This window comes from Rhinopithecus roxellana, chromosome 1 (assembly GCF_007565055.1).
Source record: "Rhinopithecus roxellana isolate Shanxi Qingling chromosome 1, ASM756505v1, whole genome shotgun sequence".
Classification (NCBI taxonomy): domain Eukaryota; kingdom Metazoa; phylum Chordata; class Mammalia; order Primates; family Cercopithecidae; genus Rhinopithecus; species Rhinopithecus roxellana.
In genome coordinates, this window is record NC_044549.1 from 65,048,583 (window position 1) to 65,066,649 (window position 18,067).

Consider the following 18,067-nt stretch of genomic DNA (forward strand, 5'->3'; position numbering starts at 1 on the left):
ATAAAAACTTAAAGTAGGAAAAGGTATTTCATGCAAATGGACATGAAAAGCGAGCAGGAGTAGCTACTCTTATATCAAACAAAAGAAACTTTTATGAAACTGCAGTTAAAAAGATAAAGAGGGACTAATGGTAAAAGGCCTTGTCCAACAGGAAAATATCACAATCCTAAACATATATGCACCTAACACTGGAGCTCCCAAATTTATAAAACAATTACTAATAGACCTAAGAAATGAGATAGACAGCCACACAATAATAGTGGGGGACTTCAATATTCCATCAACAGCACTAGATAGTCATCAAGACATAAAGTTAACAAAGAAACAATGGTTTTAAACTCTACCTGGGAACAAATGGACTTAACAGATATATACAGAACATTCCATCCAACAACCACAGAATACACAGACTATTCAACAGTGAAGGGAGCTTTCTCCAAGATAGACCAAATGATAGACCATGAAATGAGCTTCAATACGTTTTAAAAAAATTGAAATTATATCAAGCACTCTCTCAGACCATAGTGGAATAAAACTGGAAATCAACTCCAAAAGGAACCTTTAAACCCATACAAATACATTAAAAGTAACCTGCTCCCGAGTGATCATTGGGTCAAAAATGATATCAAGATGGAAATTTAAAAATTCTTCAAATTGAACAATACTGACTCAACCTATCAAAACCTCTGGGATACAGCAAAGACAGTGCTAACAGAAAAGTTCATAGCTCTAAAAACCTACATAAAAAAGACTTAAGAGCACAAACTGACAATCTAAGGTCACACCTAAAGGAACTAGAGAAACAAGAACAAACCCAAACCTTGCAGAAGACAGGAAATAACCAAGATGAGAACAGAACTAAATGAAATTTAAACAACAAAAAAATACAAAAGATTAATGAAACAAAATTTGGTTCTTCAAAAAGATAAATAAAATTGATAGACCACTGGCAAGATTAACCAAGAAAAAGAAGAGAGAAAATCCAAATAACCTCACTAAGAAATGATACAGGAGATATTACACCTGACACCACAGAATTACAAAAGATCATTCAAGACAACTAGGAACACCTTTACTCACATAAACTAGAAAACCTAGAAGAGATGGGTAAATTCCTGGAAAGATACAATCCTCTTAGCTTAAATCAGGAAGAATTAGATGCCCTGAACAGACCAATAACAAGCAGCGAGACTGAAATAGTAATTAAATAATTACCAACTAAAAAAGTTCAGGAGTAGAAGGATTCATAGAAGAATTCTACCAGACATTCAAAGAAGAATTGGAACCAATCCGGTTTACACTATTCAGCAAGATAAAGAGTGAACCCTCCCTAATTCATTCTATGAAGCCAGCATCATCCTAATACCAACACCAGGAAAAGACATAACCAAACAAGAAAACTACAGACCGATATCCCTGATGAGCATAGATGCTAAAATCCTTAACAAAATACTAGCTAACTGAATCTAACAACATAACAAAAAGATAACCCACCATGATCAAGGAGGTTTCACACCAGGGATGCAGGGATGTTTTAAAATACACAAGTCAATAAATGTGATACACCACATAAACAGAAATAAAAACAAAAATCACATGATCATCTCAATAGATACAGAAAAAGCATTCAACAAAATCCAGCATCCCTTTATGATTAAAACTCTCAGCAAAATCAGCATACAAGGGATATACGTCAATGTAATAAAAGCCATCTATGACAAACCCACAGCCAAATTATACTGAATAGGGAAAAGTTGAAAGTATTCCCTCTGAGAACTGGAAGAAGATAAGGATGCCTACTCTCACCACTCCTCTTCAGCTTAGTACTGGAAGTTCTAGCCAGAGCAATCAGAGAAGAAAAAGAAATAAAGGGCATCCAAATCAGTAAAGAGGAAGTCAAACTGTCACTGTTTGCTGATGATATGATCATTTACCTCAAAAACCCTAAAGAATCCTCCAGAAAACTCCTAGAACTGATAAAATAATTCAGCAAAGTTTCCAGATACCAGGTACACAAATCAGTAGTTCTTTTATACACCAACAGCGACCAAGCAGAGAATCAAATCAAGAACTCAACCCCTTTTACAATAGTTGCCAAAAAAAAAAAAAAAAAAAAAAAAAACCCACTTATGAATATACCTAACCAGGAGATGAAAGACCTCTACAAGGAAAACTACAAAACGCTGCTGCAAGAAATCATAGAAGACACAAACAAATGGAAACACATCCTATGCTCATGGATGGGTAGAATATTGTGAAAATGATCATACTGCTAAAAACAATCTACAAATTCAACACAATTCCCATCAAAATACCACCATATTCTTCACTGGATTATAAAACAAATGCTAAAATTCATATAGAATCAAAAAAGAGCCCACAAGCAAGACTAAGCAAAAAGAACAAATCTAGAGGCATCACATTACCTGATTTCAAATTATACTATAAGGCCACCAAAACAGCATGGTACTAGTACAAAAACAGGCACATAGAACAATGGAGCAGAATAGACAACCCAGAAGTAAACCCAAATACTTACAGCCAACTGATCTTTGACAAAGGAAACAAAAAGATAAAGTGGGGAAAGGACCCCCTTTTCCACAAATGGTGCTGGTATAATTGGCTAGCCACATGTAGGAGAATGAAACTGGATCCTTATCTCTCTCACCTTATACAAAAATCAACTCAAGATGGATTAAGAACTTAAATCTAATACCTGAAACTACAAACATTCTAGAAGATAACATTGGAAAAAACCTTCTAGACATTAGCTTAGGCAAGAATTTCATAACCAAGAACCCAAAAGCAAATGCAATAAAAACAAAGATAAATAGCTGTAACTTAATTAAACTAAAGAGCTTTTGTACGGCAAAAGCAACAGTCAGCAGAGTAAACAGAAAACCTAAAGAGTAGGAGAAAATCTTCACAATGTATTCATCTGACAAAGGACTAATATCCAGAATCCACAATGAACAAATCAGCAGGAAAAAAACAAAAAATCCCATACAAAAGTGGGTGAAGGACATGAACAGACAGTTCTCTAAAGAAAACATACACATGGCCAACAAACATATGAGAAAATGGTCAACACCACTAATGACGGGGGATGCAAATCAAAACCACAATGCAGTATCACCCTACTCCTGCAAGAATGGCCATCAATAAAAATCAAAAAACAGTCCACGTTGGTGTGGATGTGGTGCTCAGGGAACACTTCTACACTGCTGGTGGAAATGCAAACTAGTACAACCACCATGGAAAACAGCATGGAGAAAAACAGTGTGGAGATTCCTTAATGAATAAAAGTAGAACTACTATTTGATCTAGCAATCCCACTACTGGGTATCTACCCAGAGGGAAAAAAGTCATTATACAAGATACTTGCACATGCATGTTTATAGCAGCACAATTCACACTTGTAAAATTGTGGAATCAACCCAAATGTCCATCAATCAACGAGTGGATAAAGAAACTGATATATATCATGGAATATTACTCAGCTATAAAAAGGAATGAATTAACAGCATTCGCAGTGACCTGGATGAGCCTGTAGACTATTATTCTAAATGAAGTAACTCAGGAATGGAAAACCAAACATCATACGTTCTCACTGATATGTGGTAGCTAAGCTATGAGGATGCAAAGGCATAAGAATGATACAATGGACTTTTGGGACTTGGGGGGAAGGTTGGGAGGGTGGCAAGGGACAGAAGACTACAAATAGGGTGCCGTGTATACTGATTGGGTGATGAGTGCACCAAAATCTCACAAATCACCACTAAAAAACTCATATAACCAAAAACCACCTGTACTCCACTAATCTATGGAAAAATAATAATAAAATAAAAGTCACAACAATTGAACTCATGGACATAGAGAGTAGAAGGATGATTACCAGGGGCTGGGAAGGGTAGTGAGGGGTTTGGGGTGAGGGGGATAAGTGGAGATTAATGAGGACAAAAAATAGAATGAATAAGACCTACTATTTGATAGCATAACAAGGTGACTATAGTCAATAATAACTGAATATTTTTATATAACTTAAAGAGTGTAATTATATTGTTTACAATTCAACAGTTAAATGTTTGAGGGGATGGATACTCCATTCTTCCTGATGTGCTTATTTCACATTGCATATCTGTATCAAAAGATCTCATGTAGTACATAAATATACACACCTACAATGTACCCACAAAAATTAAAAGACAAATTTAAAAAAGTCGAATAAAAAAAAGACACACCTACTTGATTTCCTTAAATTCAGGTAACTGATTTTGGCTCCACTTACATGAATGAGCATTTCATTTGGAAAAGCAAAGACTCAAATGCAAAAGTGATTGTATCGTTTGGCATTCTTCTATTTCCCCGAGTAGACTCACACATATAATAATTAGCAAAGGCATAAAAATATAGAATCCCCTTGTTCCAGGGGAGTCTGGGCGTGTGTTCCAGGCCAGGCTGGTCCAGTTTTTCTCACAACTGGAAACAACAATTGGTTGTTCACCCAAGATGAATCAGTGAGAAGCCTACTTAGCTCTGGGTAGAATAATCAGAAAGAAGCTGCCCACCTTTCCCAGTGTGATTGGCCGAGAGACAACAGTCCTCCTGAGGTGCTGGTGGCAATCTTTCTACCACGAAGAGAGAACTTGGTTAGAGTGATGCTGCCATAGAGCAGAGACAGTGATGGAGAGAGTCATTGTTCAACAAATACTTATTGGGCACTGACTATGATTACTTAAACACTGGAGCAGAGCTCTGGGAACAGAGCAATGATCAAACCAGGCCACAGCTCTGTCCTGAAGAGGCTGACACTCTGGCTAAGGCAGGACACAATGATGTCCTGGGGACACAATGATGAAGTGAGTAGCCATGAGATACAGTACGTGTGGTGGCTCTGAGGCTATGCACAAGGATAAAGCAGGGAAGGAGATAAGGGTATGCATCAGGAAAGGTGGAGCAACAGTCAGGTGGTACCCAGGTGATATCTGAGTGACGATCTGGAAGAGATGGGGAAGTGCATTATGGGGGTATCTGTAGGAAGAGCTTTCGAGATACAGGGAACAGTACATGCAGAGGTCCCGAAGTAAAGTGAAATGAGCAAGGTGGAAAAGAATAGGAAATGAGTCAGCAGAGACTGGGGAGTGGACTGTATAAGGCTTCGTTGGACATTTTAAGGATTTAGCATTTACCTAAAGTGGGATGGGAAATGACAAAAAGGTTCTGAACAGGGAAGTGACATTATCAGGATGTCAAGGCAAAGGCAGAAACAGGATGAACAGTGAGAGGCCATTGCCCTGATCTATAGGAGACAGTTGGAGGCAGCTTACTCTAGTGTGGCAGCAGTGTAAGATGTGGTATATTCTATTTTTTATTTTTATTATTTTTTTGAGACAGGGTTTTACTCTGTTGCCCACACTGAAGTGCAGTGGCACAATTATGGTTCACTGCAGCTCTGATGGATCTCCTAGGCTCAAACAATCCTCCCACCCCAGCCTCCCGAGTAGCTGGGAGTACAGGCACACACCACTACACCCGGTTAATTTTCTTATATTTTTCTCTGTCTCAGTATAGTGAGACAGTGTTATTCTGTTGCCCAGGCTGGTCTTGAACTCCTGGGCTCAAGCAATCATCCCACCTTGGCCTCCCAAAGTGTTGGGACTACAAGAGTGAGCCCCCGTGCCTGGCCAGAAGTGGTAAATTCTTGATAAATGTAGAAGTAAGATTCTGGATCTAGTGTGGGTATGAGAGAAAATGACTCGAGGGTGACTCTGAGATTTTTGGCTTGAGAAACTGAAACATTGGAGTGGAATTTATGGAAATGGGACTATCACAGAAGAGAGAGGATTTAAATGGGTTGGAAGGAGAACCAACAATTCAGTTTTATTAAATTTGAGATCTTATTACATGATTCTGGTGGAAGTTGTTTGAGTGTCTGGATCCATTTATACTGAATGTCAGAATTACCACTTGACTTGTTTGATTATACAAAGCAGAATATTCATCCTACAGATTATCTCTTGCAAACTCTGAACATAAAATTCTCAATGTTTCTTTTTAGAAACTAATGCAACTTATCATTTTTAAGCCATCTGCAAATTTTCTTCATCAGTCCCTTAAGATGAAAGATGCTGTTACGAGTTTGCTCTCTTTCAGTGGTAAGTGATAGAAACCCGTCTTAGATTACTTAAAGAGGCTAATTAGTGTTTATAACTTAAAAATGCTTTTAAAAAACACAAGTATTTGGATATCAAAAAATTAAGTGTTTAATGGAAGCTACAGTACTTGAGAATCCTTGTGTTATTTTACACTTAATCAGAAATATCATCTAAAAACTGTACTGATTTAAAGCCTTGCATACAAAATTCCATAATGATGAGTACATGAAACTTGCATATTTTAAGTGAGATGGTAAAGAACTGCAGCATGTCTTGAATTCGCAATGTGCAGTCAAGAGGAAGTACATTTGATTAATAATAGTACTTGAGGTTTGGCTTGCTTCTTTAGGTTTCATTCATCCATTCAACATTTAATATGCTGCTCCCATGTGCTGGGTTTGTGCTGGGCACTGTGGCTGGGTAAATAAGACACAGAAGGACTCTTTCCCTGTAAAGTTTAGAATCCATAGAGGAAGAGCGATAGCAAGCAGGTAATCAAAAACGTTATTTTTGCTCTTTATGCCAAGGCAGACGAGTAATTCTCTTCATAGTGATAATCACAAGAGCCTTATCAAAATTTTAAATAGGATTTGCACTTCAACCATGTCAAAGCTTAGGAAGACTATTTAGAGCTACCAGTAACAATACTATTAATGGCTCTAAGAGATTGTTTTACTTGCAATTTTGGTACATATTTAAAAATTATTAACATAAAATGTAAAAATTAACATATGTTCTTTATATGCCATTTTAAGGTGATTGGGGATTTTAATGATCTATGTGAAGTTCCCACCCAACGTAGGAAATTGTCCTTAATAACATCTACAGATCAACCTAAAGACTCCAGTTGAATTGTGGTAATAGCAGAGCATTGTTTTTGAGAGATTTCATTCAGTTGCTGGAATTCCCATCAAACTAAAGCTCCATGAGCAAAGAAGCCATGACAACCTGTGATCATCTTACCCATATCTTAAGCACAGAGCAAAATCACAATAGATAAAGGTATTAAATGAGTGATGAAATTCTAACAATATGGCTGAAAGAGAGGATACCATAGTGGTTAAGACTGGATTTGGATGCCCATCCTGTTACTTACTCTGCAATCTCAGTACAGTTATATAACCTCCATATGCCTCAGCTTCCTCCTCTCTAAAGTAAGCATACTAATACCTGCAAGTCATGATACTGCTGTGGGAATTAAGAATCAATACATGAAAATTACTTAGAACCATCACTGGAAATTGCTCAATAAGTTTCAACCATAATTATCAGCATCACTGTTATGTGCAAATTTCTACTTTGGATTGGGCATTTATATGCCATCTCTAAATTATAAAGGGATTTTGCTTCTTTTAAAAATTTTCATCCATTCATTGTACATTATCACGACATTTCTATTGATTTCTAATCAGTCTCTTCCTTCTGTCTTACTAATCCACTAAGTTCTTCACTGATTCCACCATGATGTTACACTGTCTTTTACAATCATAATTTCCTAGCAAGTAATCACATCAATTAAGTCAGAGAAAAGAGCCAGATAAACTTTTTTGCATATATTTTTGCAATCAGAATTTTTGATTGATGCTGTATTTGGAATCTATAAATAATGATGTATATTTAGACCATATTAATTCAGTAGGAATTGTTGAGAAAACCAAACATATTTAGTAAAGAGTTGTAAATACAGAATTTTTTGTTTCTGTATTTCCAAACCCATGTGCTCTTTGGTCTAACAGCAACCAAGTGGTATGACAAACAGGTAGATTAGACTTCCTCTAATAATTAGATAAGGATCATGTTAAATTGTTACATTAGTCGGTTGCTTACAAATGGGTCTTGCTATAGAAATTCAAATGGTTTGTTGCTAAACTTGTGCTCTGCAATGGTCATTGTACTACCAATTGTTAGCCACACTCTTTTTTCTATAGCTAATACAAAGAACATAAACATACAAACTTCTCTAATCAAATTTACACTGGTTAATTAACATTTAAAGTAGTAGAATTATGTCTTACATTACTTTAAGTTAGCCTAAAAATGCTAGTCAATCATATTCAATTTTATATTATTGGAGTTCTTTGCAATTTTAGACAAAAAATGTATGTTTTCAAAAAAATTGGAAATGATATATGGAAACAGAAATGCATCAATGAAATTAGCAACCAAGCATAAAAACTGTCTCATTCTTACATAAAGTTAGTTAAGCTAACATTTTTATTCAATTAAGAAATTTGAAAATAAATTAAGAAAACAATTTTCTGCAAGTAAAAGTGGTATCACTGCCCATAAGTTACCTAATCCCTTCAAACCATACTTCTATCACCTTTAAAATAGAGATAATAATGGCACCTACCTCTTGGGAGTAGTTATGAGGATTAAATGTGGGAATGAGCATAAATTACTTGGGACACAATGTTTTCAATCACTATTAGCTATGATGAGGGCAATGACAACAGTAACTCAAACATTTGCATTGTGAGTAAGTACCAATAAAACAATAAAACACAATGATGAAATGTATACTATGCTATTAGATTAACTGAAATACATGTGGAACATTCCCAAATTGTAAATCACTGACTTTCTTGTAGACTAATATAATTGTAACTCATGATTGTAGCTGGCGAATTTACCTGTGAATACACAGCTAACAAAAACTCAGCTTTGAAGGCAACACTGACAACTCTGGTTAGATTTTTTAGAATCAACACATTCACAGGACCATCATCTTCTGCTGATAACCATTTAATGTACATTGCCATTTTTTGAATGATGTAGAAAAGAAAGGTAAAGAAGGAAAAATCACTCCTGATTCTTCGGCATTAATTTTAACTTATTCATGCTTATCAGAAATCCTCAAACTTTGGGAAACTAAAAATACGTGAATGTAAACCCAACTAAGCTTATCATATTTTCAAAGAAAAGGGGATAGATTTAACCTAACACCCCACATTAAGATTTTTTCAAAAGGTGCATATTCATTTTCACAGGGAGTCTCTACCTAAAAATTTGAGGATATCATGAAGACAAGCGCGTGTGTGGCTCTGAGTTTTAAGGTTTTGGAGTTAGGTTTATATAATCTAGTGAGATTAATGACGTGGGTTGTCCATTTCAAATAATATAGAAGGCTATCATTTTTATTGCAAACTGTTTTCCTTACCATTTAAATAAATCAGAATATACTTACGCGTTTTCTTGGTGGTTGCATTAACTGTGGCACTAAATGGCCCGGCGCCGGCGCTGTTGTAAGCCCGCACAGCTGTGTAATAGGCCAGGTTGCTCTTCAGGCCCCGTAGTCTGGCTGATGTCTCATTTCCTGCCACTTTCACTTTACTGGATGATTCCTCCTTTCCACCACCATTCCAGTACCGCACCTGGTGGGCAGAAGACACCAAACATGTGAAGGCATAAACAAATTCTGCCCTTTCCATTAAGTGATTTTCATTAAAATGGGCACTGATTTATTTCCTGATTTATTCAACAAATATTTACTGAAGACCTACTATGTGCTAGGTGCTGCATTAGGCTGTGTGTCACAACAGAGAAAAGGGACTCTAGGAGGAGAAAAATAATGAACAAATAAATATATGAACCAGATAAATTCAAACAGAACAAGTGCTAAGCATGCCGGACTATGAGATTATAAGTGGGAGAATGAAAGGGAAATGTAAGAAGGAGGGAGGCATATATATAAATATGTGTGTGTGTGTGTGTGTGTGTATATATGTGTATATCTATAATTAAAAACAGGAACAAAGTGTGATTAGTATTGCCAATTTTCTGTATTACTATGTTCTATAAAATTTTGTTCAAAAATGTTTATATAAGGCCAGATCATTTTTTAAAAATGTGGAAAAGTTAAGAAAGAAATACAAAAGATACCCCACTTTCCTTCTCAGTTTGTTTTGGATTTAAATAGTCAAAGTACTACAACTGAAAGAACAGACTAACTTTATGCTGATTTGGATTTGATAGGCACAACTACAGTACAGGGATGGAGAAGAAAAAGCATCCAGGCTGAAGGAACAAAATTTGGAAATGTAATTGTTCAGAAAAGGGTGAATGTAAAGATTGAAAGATTGACAGAACATGAAGGTAGCATCTACAAAAGATAAGCAGAGACAAATACTACAAAGCATACGAGGAACCCTGCGAGCAAGAAAATGTCAGCAGACCCAGCCAGCGGAAGACGAGCTGGAATACGCTGATCTGAAACAAAGTTTAAAATAACTCTGTTTAAAATATCTAGATTTATTAAAGAAGAAACTGAATCTACCATGCAATGACAGAAGATTTAAAAAAAATCAGATTTGAAAAATAACACACGGGGCTCTTAGACCTAAAAAATTACAATTATTTAAAAAATAAAATCAGTGATAGAATTAAGCTGAAGACTTATGGTGGAAAAGGGAATTAATTAACCCAGAACAGAGCCCGTATAAAGAAATAAAAATTACAAAAGCAAAGTTAAAAGACACTGAGGGTACAATGAAAAGTTCTAACTGGAGTTTCAGAAGGAGAGACTGAGGAAAAAGCAATAGTCAAAGGGAAAAAGGCTGAGAATTTTCCAGAACTGAATAAACGCAGCAATTTTCCTATTGCAAATTCACTCTGAGTTTAGAGTAGGAAAAATAAAAGGCAAATCCACTCCAGGGGAGGGGGGTTGTTAATATTGAATTGTGGTTCTCAATCATTTTTCATTGCTTGACACCTGAGAGATAAAGGCTATCTTCTTGAGCAGTCGTGGGTGACTATGCCTTGGTTTGCCAGTGAGGATGTGCACCTGGGACAGAAATTAACTGCATTTCCTCACCCAGCAGATAGCAGGAGGGAAAGAATGTTAAGGTGGATTCACACACCTGAGGCAGGGGCTTGTCTGTCTTGGTTATCACCATAGCTTTACTGCTCGCAGCAAAGTCTGTACATACTAACCATCAACTGCTGTTGAATTGTTGAATGACCTGAACATAGTTTAAAAATGCCTCCCTCCTTCCTACATCAGAGATTCACCAGGCTATGTATTCAATTCCCAATATTGTATTCATCTATGAAACATCAAAACTCCAATTTCTTGAGGAGGCAATACAATTTTTTGCCTTCAGAATCATAAAACCCTTTCATAAACCAATATATTTTTATTTGGGTAAGTAAACAGAAACACAATTGAGAAATATCAGAATTAAAAATATCTCTATTACTTCCAGTAATTTGTTTTTTCCAAAAAAGAATGTCCCTATTGTGAAGAGTCCTTAATACCACTGCATCAGAGATTTCACTTAATTTAAATTTAAAATTGAAATGCAGCTTATAAAAATAATATATTAAAACGGCATTCTTCAGCCATTAAAGAATAGCTATTGAATCAGAAATACTCTTAATAGACAAAAAGAATTATATACATATTTACAGATTTTCAGAGACAAATATTTTAATTTAGCAGTTAGACCAGACACATTTAAATAAATAGAAAGCAGGTAAAAATGCATTAAAAGTCTTTTAGGAAGACAACTCCAGATCCGTCTTCCACTCTTCTTCACTCTGCTGTCAGCCCCTAGGAGAGCTGACTGGTATGAACTATTGTCCGCCTGGCTCCCTTGCCCTGTGGCTTCTCACTTGGTGTAAGTAATAGGATGCTGGTGATGGGAGGGTGGAAGGAAAGAGAGGCTGGGATATTTATTCCCCCAGCGTTGAGCCACCATTTGGTACGGAATGTCTTTGCCTAATAAAGAATAGAGCACCATTTAGGCAACCTTCACTCACAGAAGGCTACTGCTACTGCTCTCTCCAGTAAAACCAACCCTTTGACCCTCTTCAAAAGTCTGTATTATACACACTTGAATGCATTTTTGCCTGTCATATTTATTTCAGTATGCCTCAATTGTCTGTATCCTATTTTTCCATATGCATTTGACTTGTGCTAGAGTGAATTCTTTGCCCAATTTCAGAGAATTAGACCTAATGCATATGTCTTTTTTTTCTAGTGAGATTCTCATAGTCTCAAAAAAAGTACTCACATATTTGACATATTTTTTCTTTTCTTTCCTTTTTTTTTTTTGGAGACAGCATCTCACTGTGTTGCCCAGGCGGGAGCACAATGGCACGATCTCAGCTCACCGCAACCTCCACCTCCCGGGTTCAAGCAATTCTCCTGTCTCAGTCTTCTGAGTAGCAGGGATTACAGGTGACCGCCACCATGCCAGACTAATTTGTGTATTTTAGTAGAGACAGGGTCTCATCACGTTGGCCATCCTGGACTCGAATTCCTGACCTAAGGTGATCCACCCTCCTCGGCCTCCCAAAGTCCTGGGATTACAGGTGTGAGCCACCACGCCTGGCCTACATCTTTTTTCATTCTAATTGAAATATTAGGAACATATTCTGTACAGCTGTTTGGAACAGGAGGCCGGAAGAAGGCATCAATGAAGTTTAAGTTTGGCATTCTATTATGGCACATTAATTACGTTCTTCTGCCAAACTTGAAAAAAATATTGATTCCTCCAAAATATACTAATCTGTATCATTTCACAAGTGTAGACTTGTTTTAATCATCTATCAAGGTCATTCTCCCAAATGTGGTTCTTTCATAACAGAGAAGGACTTTAAAGAAACAGACTGTAGATACCGCACTAGAACGTGGGAGCTTTCATTCCTCAGGCACCCAGGATCCATGAACTTAAAGGCTTCTGCCTCTCTTCATCATGTCTGTATCTCTTGTTCCTACCCAAAAGGGCACCAGAAAAGATCTGAGCCTGAGTGTAACGGCTTAGCTGATGAAATAAATTGGAGCCCAGGGAAATGAGCTTCTCAACTACTGCTTGGTCAAATCAGAAAGAAAATTAGTCTAGATGCTAATGATGATGTGTGCTCAGCATGCCACATGGCACATGATCAACCCTCACTGAGATGAGAGAAAGGCAGGAGCTATTAACAATTTTAAAGCCAAACTGGGGAAACTGCAACCCAGAAAGTTAGCCACACGACTGATAATTAAATACTCTGCCAAGTCCTTCCCCCACCCAAGGTTAATTTTTAAATCATTACTGAAACTAAGAAAAGACATATTTTTATCTTGGTATAATTACATAAATTATTTTGTAAGATTTTCCCAATTAGTACTTCTTTCAGCTTGTTTCCTTTTTCTTTATACTTACCAAGCATTTGGGAAAGAAATGTTTAATCATTGTTTCCTTTCAATACTGTATTCATGCTACATTTGGACATTCTATTTGCTACTCTTTACAAACAGGCAAGCGGCAATGCATTTCAACCTGTAATTAATTTCAAGAAAGTCCCATTTTCCCATAGCTCTTCTCATCTTTCTGTGTTCCACTTTGACGGCAATATCAGCATGCATTAGAAATGGTGGCCACTGGGTCCCACACTGGGATTGTGCTACATTACTATATATTACTTCACTGTTTTTTTTTTTTTTTTTTCTTCAGTACAATGTCATCCCAAAGCCCAATATTCAAAACAGAGAAAAGTGAAAGCCCTGAGTCTCTTTGGGCCATTTTGACAATAGCTGCTTTATCTCATTTAATTTGCAAACAATGCTGTGAGTTATTATTATCTCTATTTTAACTGAGCCTTGGAGAGCTCAAACAACTTGCTCAAGGACATACAGCAACAGGGTAGCAGAGCCCAAACTGCAGTTATTCAATCAACATATATTTTTTGCATGCCTCCTGTATGTCAGATACTACTCCAGGCACTTGGGGATAGATCAACGAAGAAAAAGGCTGAGTTAACGTCTCCCTTGCAGAGTTTATATTCAACCTAGCAGATCTGAACACAGGTTTGTCTAATTCTAAAATGGTGTGGACTTAACTAGACACTGTGATGGTTCTATGAGGATTTTTACATTTTCTGTCTTTCAGTGAAACTCTCTTTCTTGGTGTGACCAATAATGGTGTAATTCTACTTTCTTATAAAATATCCTTATCTGGATGACTTATTGACCTAAATTTATATACAGTTACGTGTTACAATGACAGGGATATGTTCTGAGAAATGTATTATTAGATGGTTGTTGCATTGTGTGAACATCGTAGAGTGCAATTATGCAAACCTGCATGGTATAACCCACTACACACCTATGTTAGATGGTGTAGCATAGTGCTCCTGGGCTATAAACCTGTACAGCATGTTGCTGTAGTGAATACTGTAGGCAATGTAACACAATGGTACATTTTTATATATTCCAGCATACATAAACATAGGAAAGGTAAAGTAAAATGGTGGTATTATAATCTTAGGGGACCACTGTTGTATATGTGGTCTGTCCTAAACTGAAATATCATGATGCAGTACATGACTATATTAAACAATCAACATCTACCTGTTCCCTAAGCTGTTCAACAACCACCAGTGACTGCTAGCACTCTGTTCTGCTTGAAATCCCACAAGCCATTCATGTATATTCTTCCATTTATTTTTCTTAACTATTTTACAAGTTACAACCAGGTCAAGAATTATGATCCTGTCATGATTTCCATAAAGGACAACACTGTTCACGGTGAGTGTGCATGTCAGTCTCCCATCTGAGGAGTGCCATGTGTTCATTTATTTTCTTTTTTGTTTGTTTGTTTTTTGAGATGGAGTCTTGCTCTGTCGCCCAGGCTGGAGTGCAGTGGCACGATCTTGGCTCACTGCAAGCTCTGCCTCCCGGGTTCACGCCATTCTCCTGCCTCAGCCTCCCGAGTAGCTGGGACTACAGGCACCCGCCACCACGCCCGGCTAATTTTTTGTATTTTTATTTATTTATTTATTTAATTTTTAAAAATATTTTAAGTGCTAGCATACATGTGCACAAGTGCAGGTTTGCTACTTATGTATACATGTGCCATGTTGGTGTGCTGCACCCATTAACTCATCTTTTACATTAGGTATATCTCCTAATGCTATCTTTCCCCTGTTCCCCCACCCCACGACAGGCCCCAATGTGTGATGTTCCCCGCCCTGTGTTTCCAAGTGATCTCATTGTTCAATTCCCACCTATGAGTGAGAACATACAGTGTTTGGTTTTCTGTCCTTGTGATAGTTTGCTCAGAATGATGGTTTCCAGCTTCATCCATGCCCTACAAAGGACATGAACTCATCCTTTTTTTATGGCTGCACAGTATTCCATGGTTTATATGTGCCACATTTTCTTAATCCAGTCTATCATTGATGGACATTTGGGTTGGTTACAAGTCTTTGCTATTGTGAATAGTGCCCCAATAAACATACGTGTGCATGTGTCTTTACAGCAGCATGATTTATAATCCTTTGGGTATATACCCAGTAATGGGATGGCTGGGTCAAATGGTATTTCTAGTTCTAGATTCTTGAGGAATCACCACACTGTCTTCCACAATGATTGAACTAGTTTACAGTCCCACCAACAGTGTAAATGTGTTCCAGTAGAGACGGGGTTTCACCATGTTAGCCAGGATGGTCTTGATCTCCTGACCTTGTGATCCGCTCACCTTGGCCCCCAAAGTGCTGGGATTACAGGCGTGAGCCACCGCGCCTGGCTGTGTTATTTTCTTTAAATAAATTTGATCAAACATTGAATCCCATATCCTGCTCAGCTAATGGGAGATTCAGCCATAGTCACTCCTGGGCCTCTCTTCGCAAAGCCCCCAAGATCACTTATTTTTGTGTTTGATTTGAGCCCTTTACTTTTAGCAGCTGGGGGCCATGTTTGGTGAGTGAGTAATCACTGCTAAGTGTAGGAAACACAGTTGTTCAATCTTGCTATCAACCTGGGCACTGCCTTAGAAAGATGTAGGCCCCAGGAGGCTTTGTAAGCTTCAGACATTTATTTCTGCCAATGCCATTGGAAATTTCTCTTCTATGTTTTCCTCAGTTGCAGTTTCTCTCCTATGACCCTCCAAGAAACATGGAACAATCTCCCTAATGGCCTGAACTTTTGAAACAAAGTTAGGAAGGGAAGTGTCTTGCAGGCACCTCCTTTTGATAGCTTTTGGCATAATCCCTTGAGTTAAGGGAGCTTACTGTCAATTATTTGCTACATAATATTTACTAGGGAGAAATAGATACATTAATATCTCAAAAATTCTTCTGAGGAATGTCTCACACCTACTGACTGTTTATTATATGAGCCAGGAATTGGTCAGGTGCAGTGGCTCATGTCTGTAATCCCAGCACTTTGGGAGGCCAAGGCAGGCGGATCACCCGAGGTCAAGAGTTAGAGACTAGCCTGACCAACATGGAGAAACCCCATCTCTGCTAAAAAATACAAAAATCAGCTGGGTGTGGTGGTGCGCACCTGTAATCCCAGCTACTTGAGAGGCTGAGGCATAAGAATCACTTGAACCCAGGAGGTGGAGGTTGTGGTGAGCTGAGATCACGCCACTGCACTCCAGCCCGGGCAACAAGAGTGAAACTCCATCTCAAAAATAGATAGATAGATAAAGAAATAAAGAGCCAGAAATGATGAGAACCTCATTACACACCTAATCTTATCCAATCCTGCCAATATCCTAATGAATTAGGCCTCTTACTGTCCCCATTCTACAGGTGAGGAAAATGAGGCTCACAGAGTTTATGTAATTTTCCCAACACAGCTGGCAAGTGGTAGAATTGGGATTTGCTATGGACTGGCCTCAGAGTCACACTCCCTTACAGCTGTGCTCCTTCCATCCCATATACCTTTACCTCCATTGCCAATGTCACTGCCAGTTCTCTAACCACAAGGGAGCTACTGTTGGCTCCCCATCATCTTTCATTGCTTACATCCATTGTCATGGAATTAAAGAAATCTTCCATCCAGCTGTTCCTGGCTTCCTTTAAGATGCGCATTAAGTTGTTCTCCTGTATTTATGTGGTGTTTTACTTCTTCATACTCTCTCTTCCTTAAGTCTGGACTATTCTGTCTCTGATCAGGCTTCTCTGTGTCAAGACCAGTGTTTATTACGTTTAAGTGTGCAGGAAGATGTTTCTTTACAGATAGTTACTAAAAATATACACTAACAAGACCTAGTCCTAAACGTTTGGATTGAGTGGGTCCTGGGAGAGCTGTGGGAGCTCAATTTTAACAACACCTTCAGGTAATTCTGCTGTAGGGGTTTCACAGTCCATACTTTGAGCATCATTGCTCTATTCCCTATCCTTTCTTTTCTTAATTTGTTAATATTAATTCAAGTCAATGCTTGTTTGGTTGCAAGGAACAGAAACTCTGTCAAGGCAGTTCAAATATAAAGAAAATCCATTAAAAAGAAGGGCAAGGTAAAATTATGGAAAAGAATAAAGCCAAGTCATTTGAGAACTGAATGACTGTCAAAGAGCTATTTTATTCTGGCTGCCCCCACTTTTTTTGAGATAGAATCTCAGTCCGTCATCCAGGCTACAGTGCAGTGGCAGGATGACGGCTCACTGAAGCCTCGACCTCCTGGGCTCAAGCAATTCTCCCATCTTAGCCTCCCAAGTAGCTAGGACTACAGGCATGTGTCACCATGTCTGGTTAATTTTTGTATATGTTATTGAGATGGGGTCTCACTAAGTTGTCCAGGATGGTCTTGAAATCCTAGGCTCAAGCAGTCCTTCTACATTTGCCTCCCAAAGTATTGGGATTACAGGTGCAAGCCACCACACTTGGCTTATTCTGCCCTCTTGCACGTTCCATGAGCCCCTCTCTCCTCCATTCTTTAGGGTTGCATGGGAGTGTATTTCATCTCTGCAGATTAGCTTTGTCCTGCCTGTCCATGGCCTTAGTTTGAGAAGTCTGAACTGAGCCCCAAATTTGACACACTACTGCATTACACTCACTAACTATAATCTCTATATTGCTTATTTAAATATCTCAAACAAGAATCTGACTTGCTAGGCTTCACAGTCCACAGAGCATTTACATTTGATCAAGAGACCACCCTGGAGCTCTCATTTGAAGGTGTGTTGGCAAGTGGAGG

The 18,067-nt window shown here is 37.9% G+C and overlaps 1 protein-coding gene across 1 annotated transcript in view; it reads right to left on the reverse strand.

Annotated features, from left to right (window-relative positions):
• The window catches only part of LOC104680140 (contactin-3), a 334,676-nt gene that overhangs the window by 12,425 nt on the left and 304,184 nt on the right, over positions 1–18,067 (reverse strand). The window contains exon 20 of the mRNA XM_030938334.1: positions 9,343–9,529. Within this exon, the coding sequence (XP_030794194.1) occupies positions 9,343–9,529 (187 nt within the window). The remainder of the gene's footprint in view (positions 1–9,342; positions 9,530–18,067) is intronic.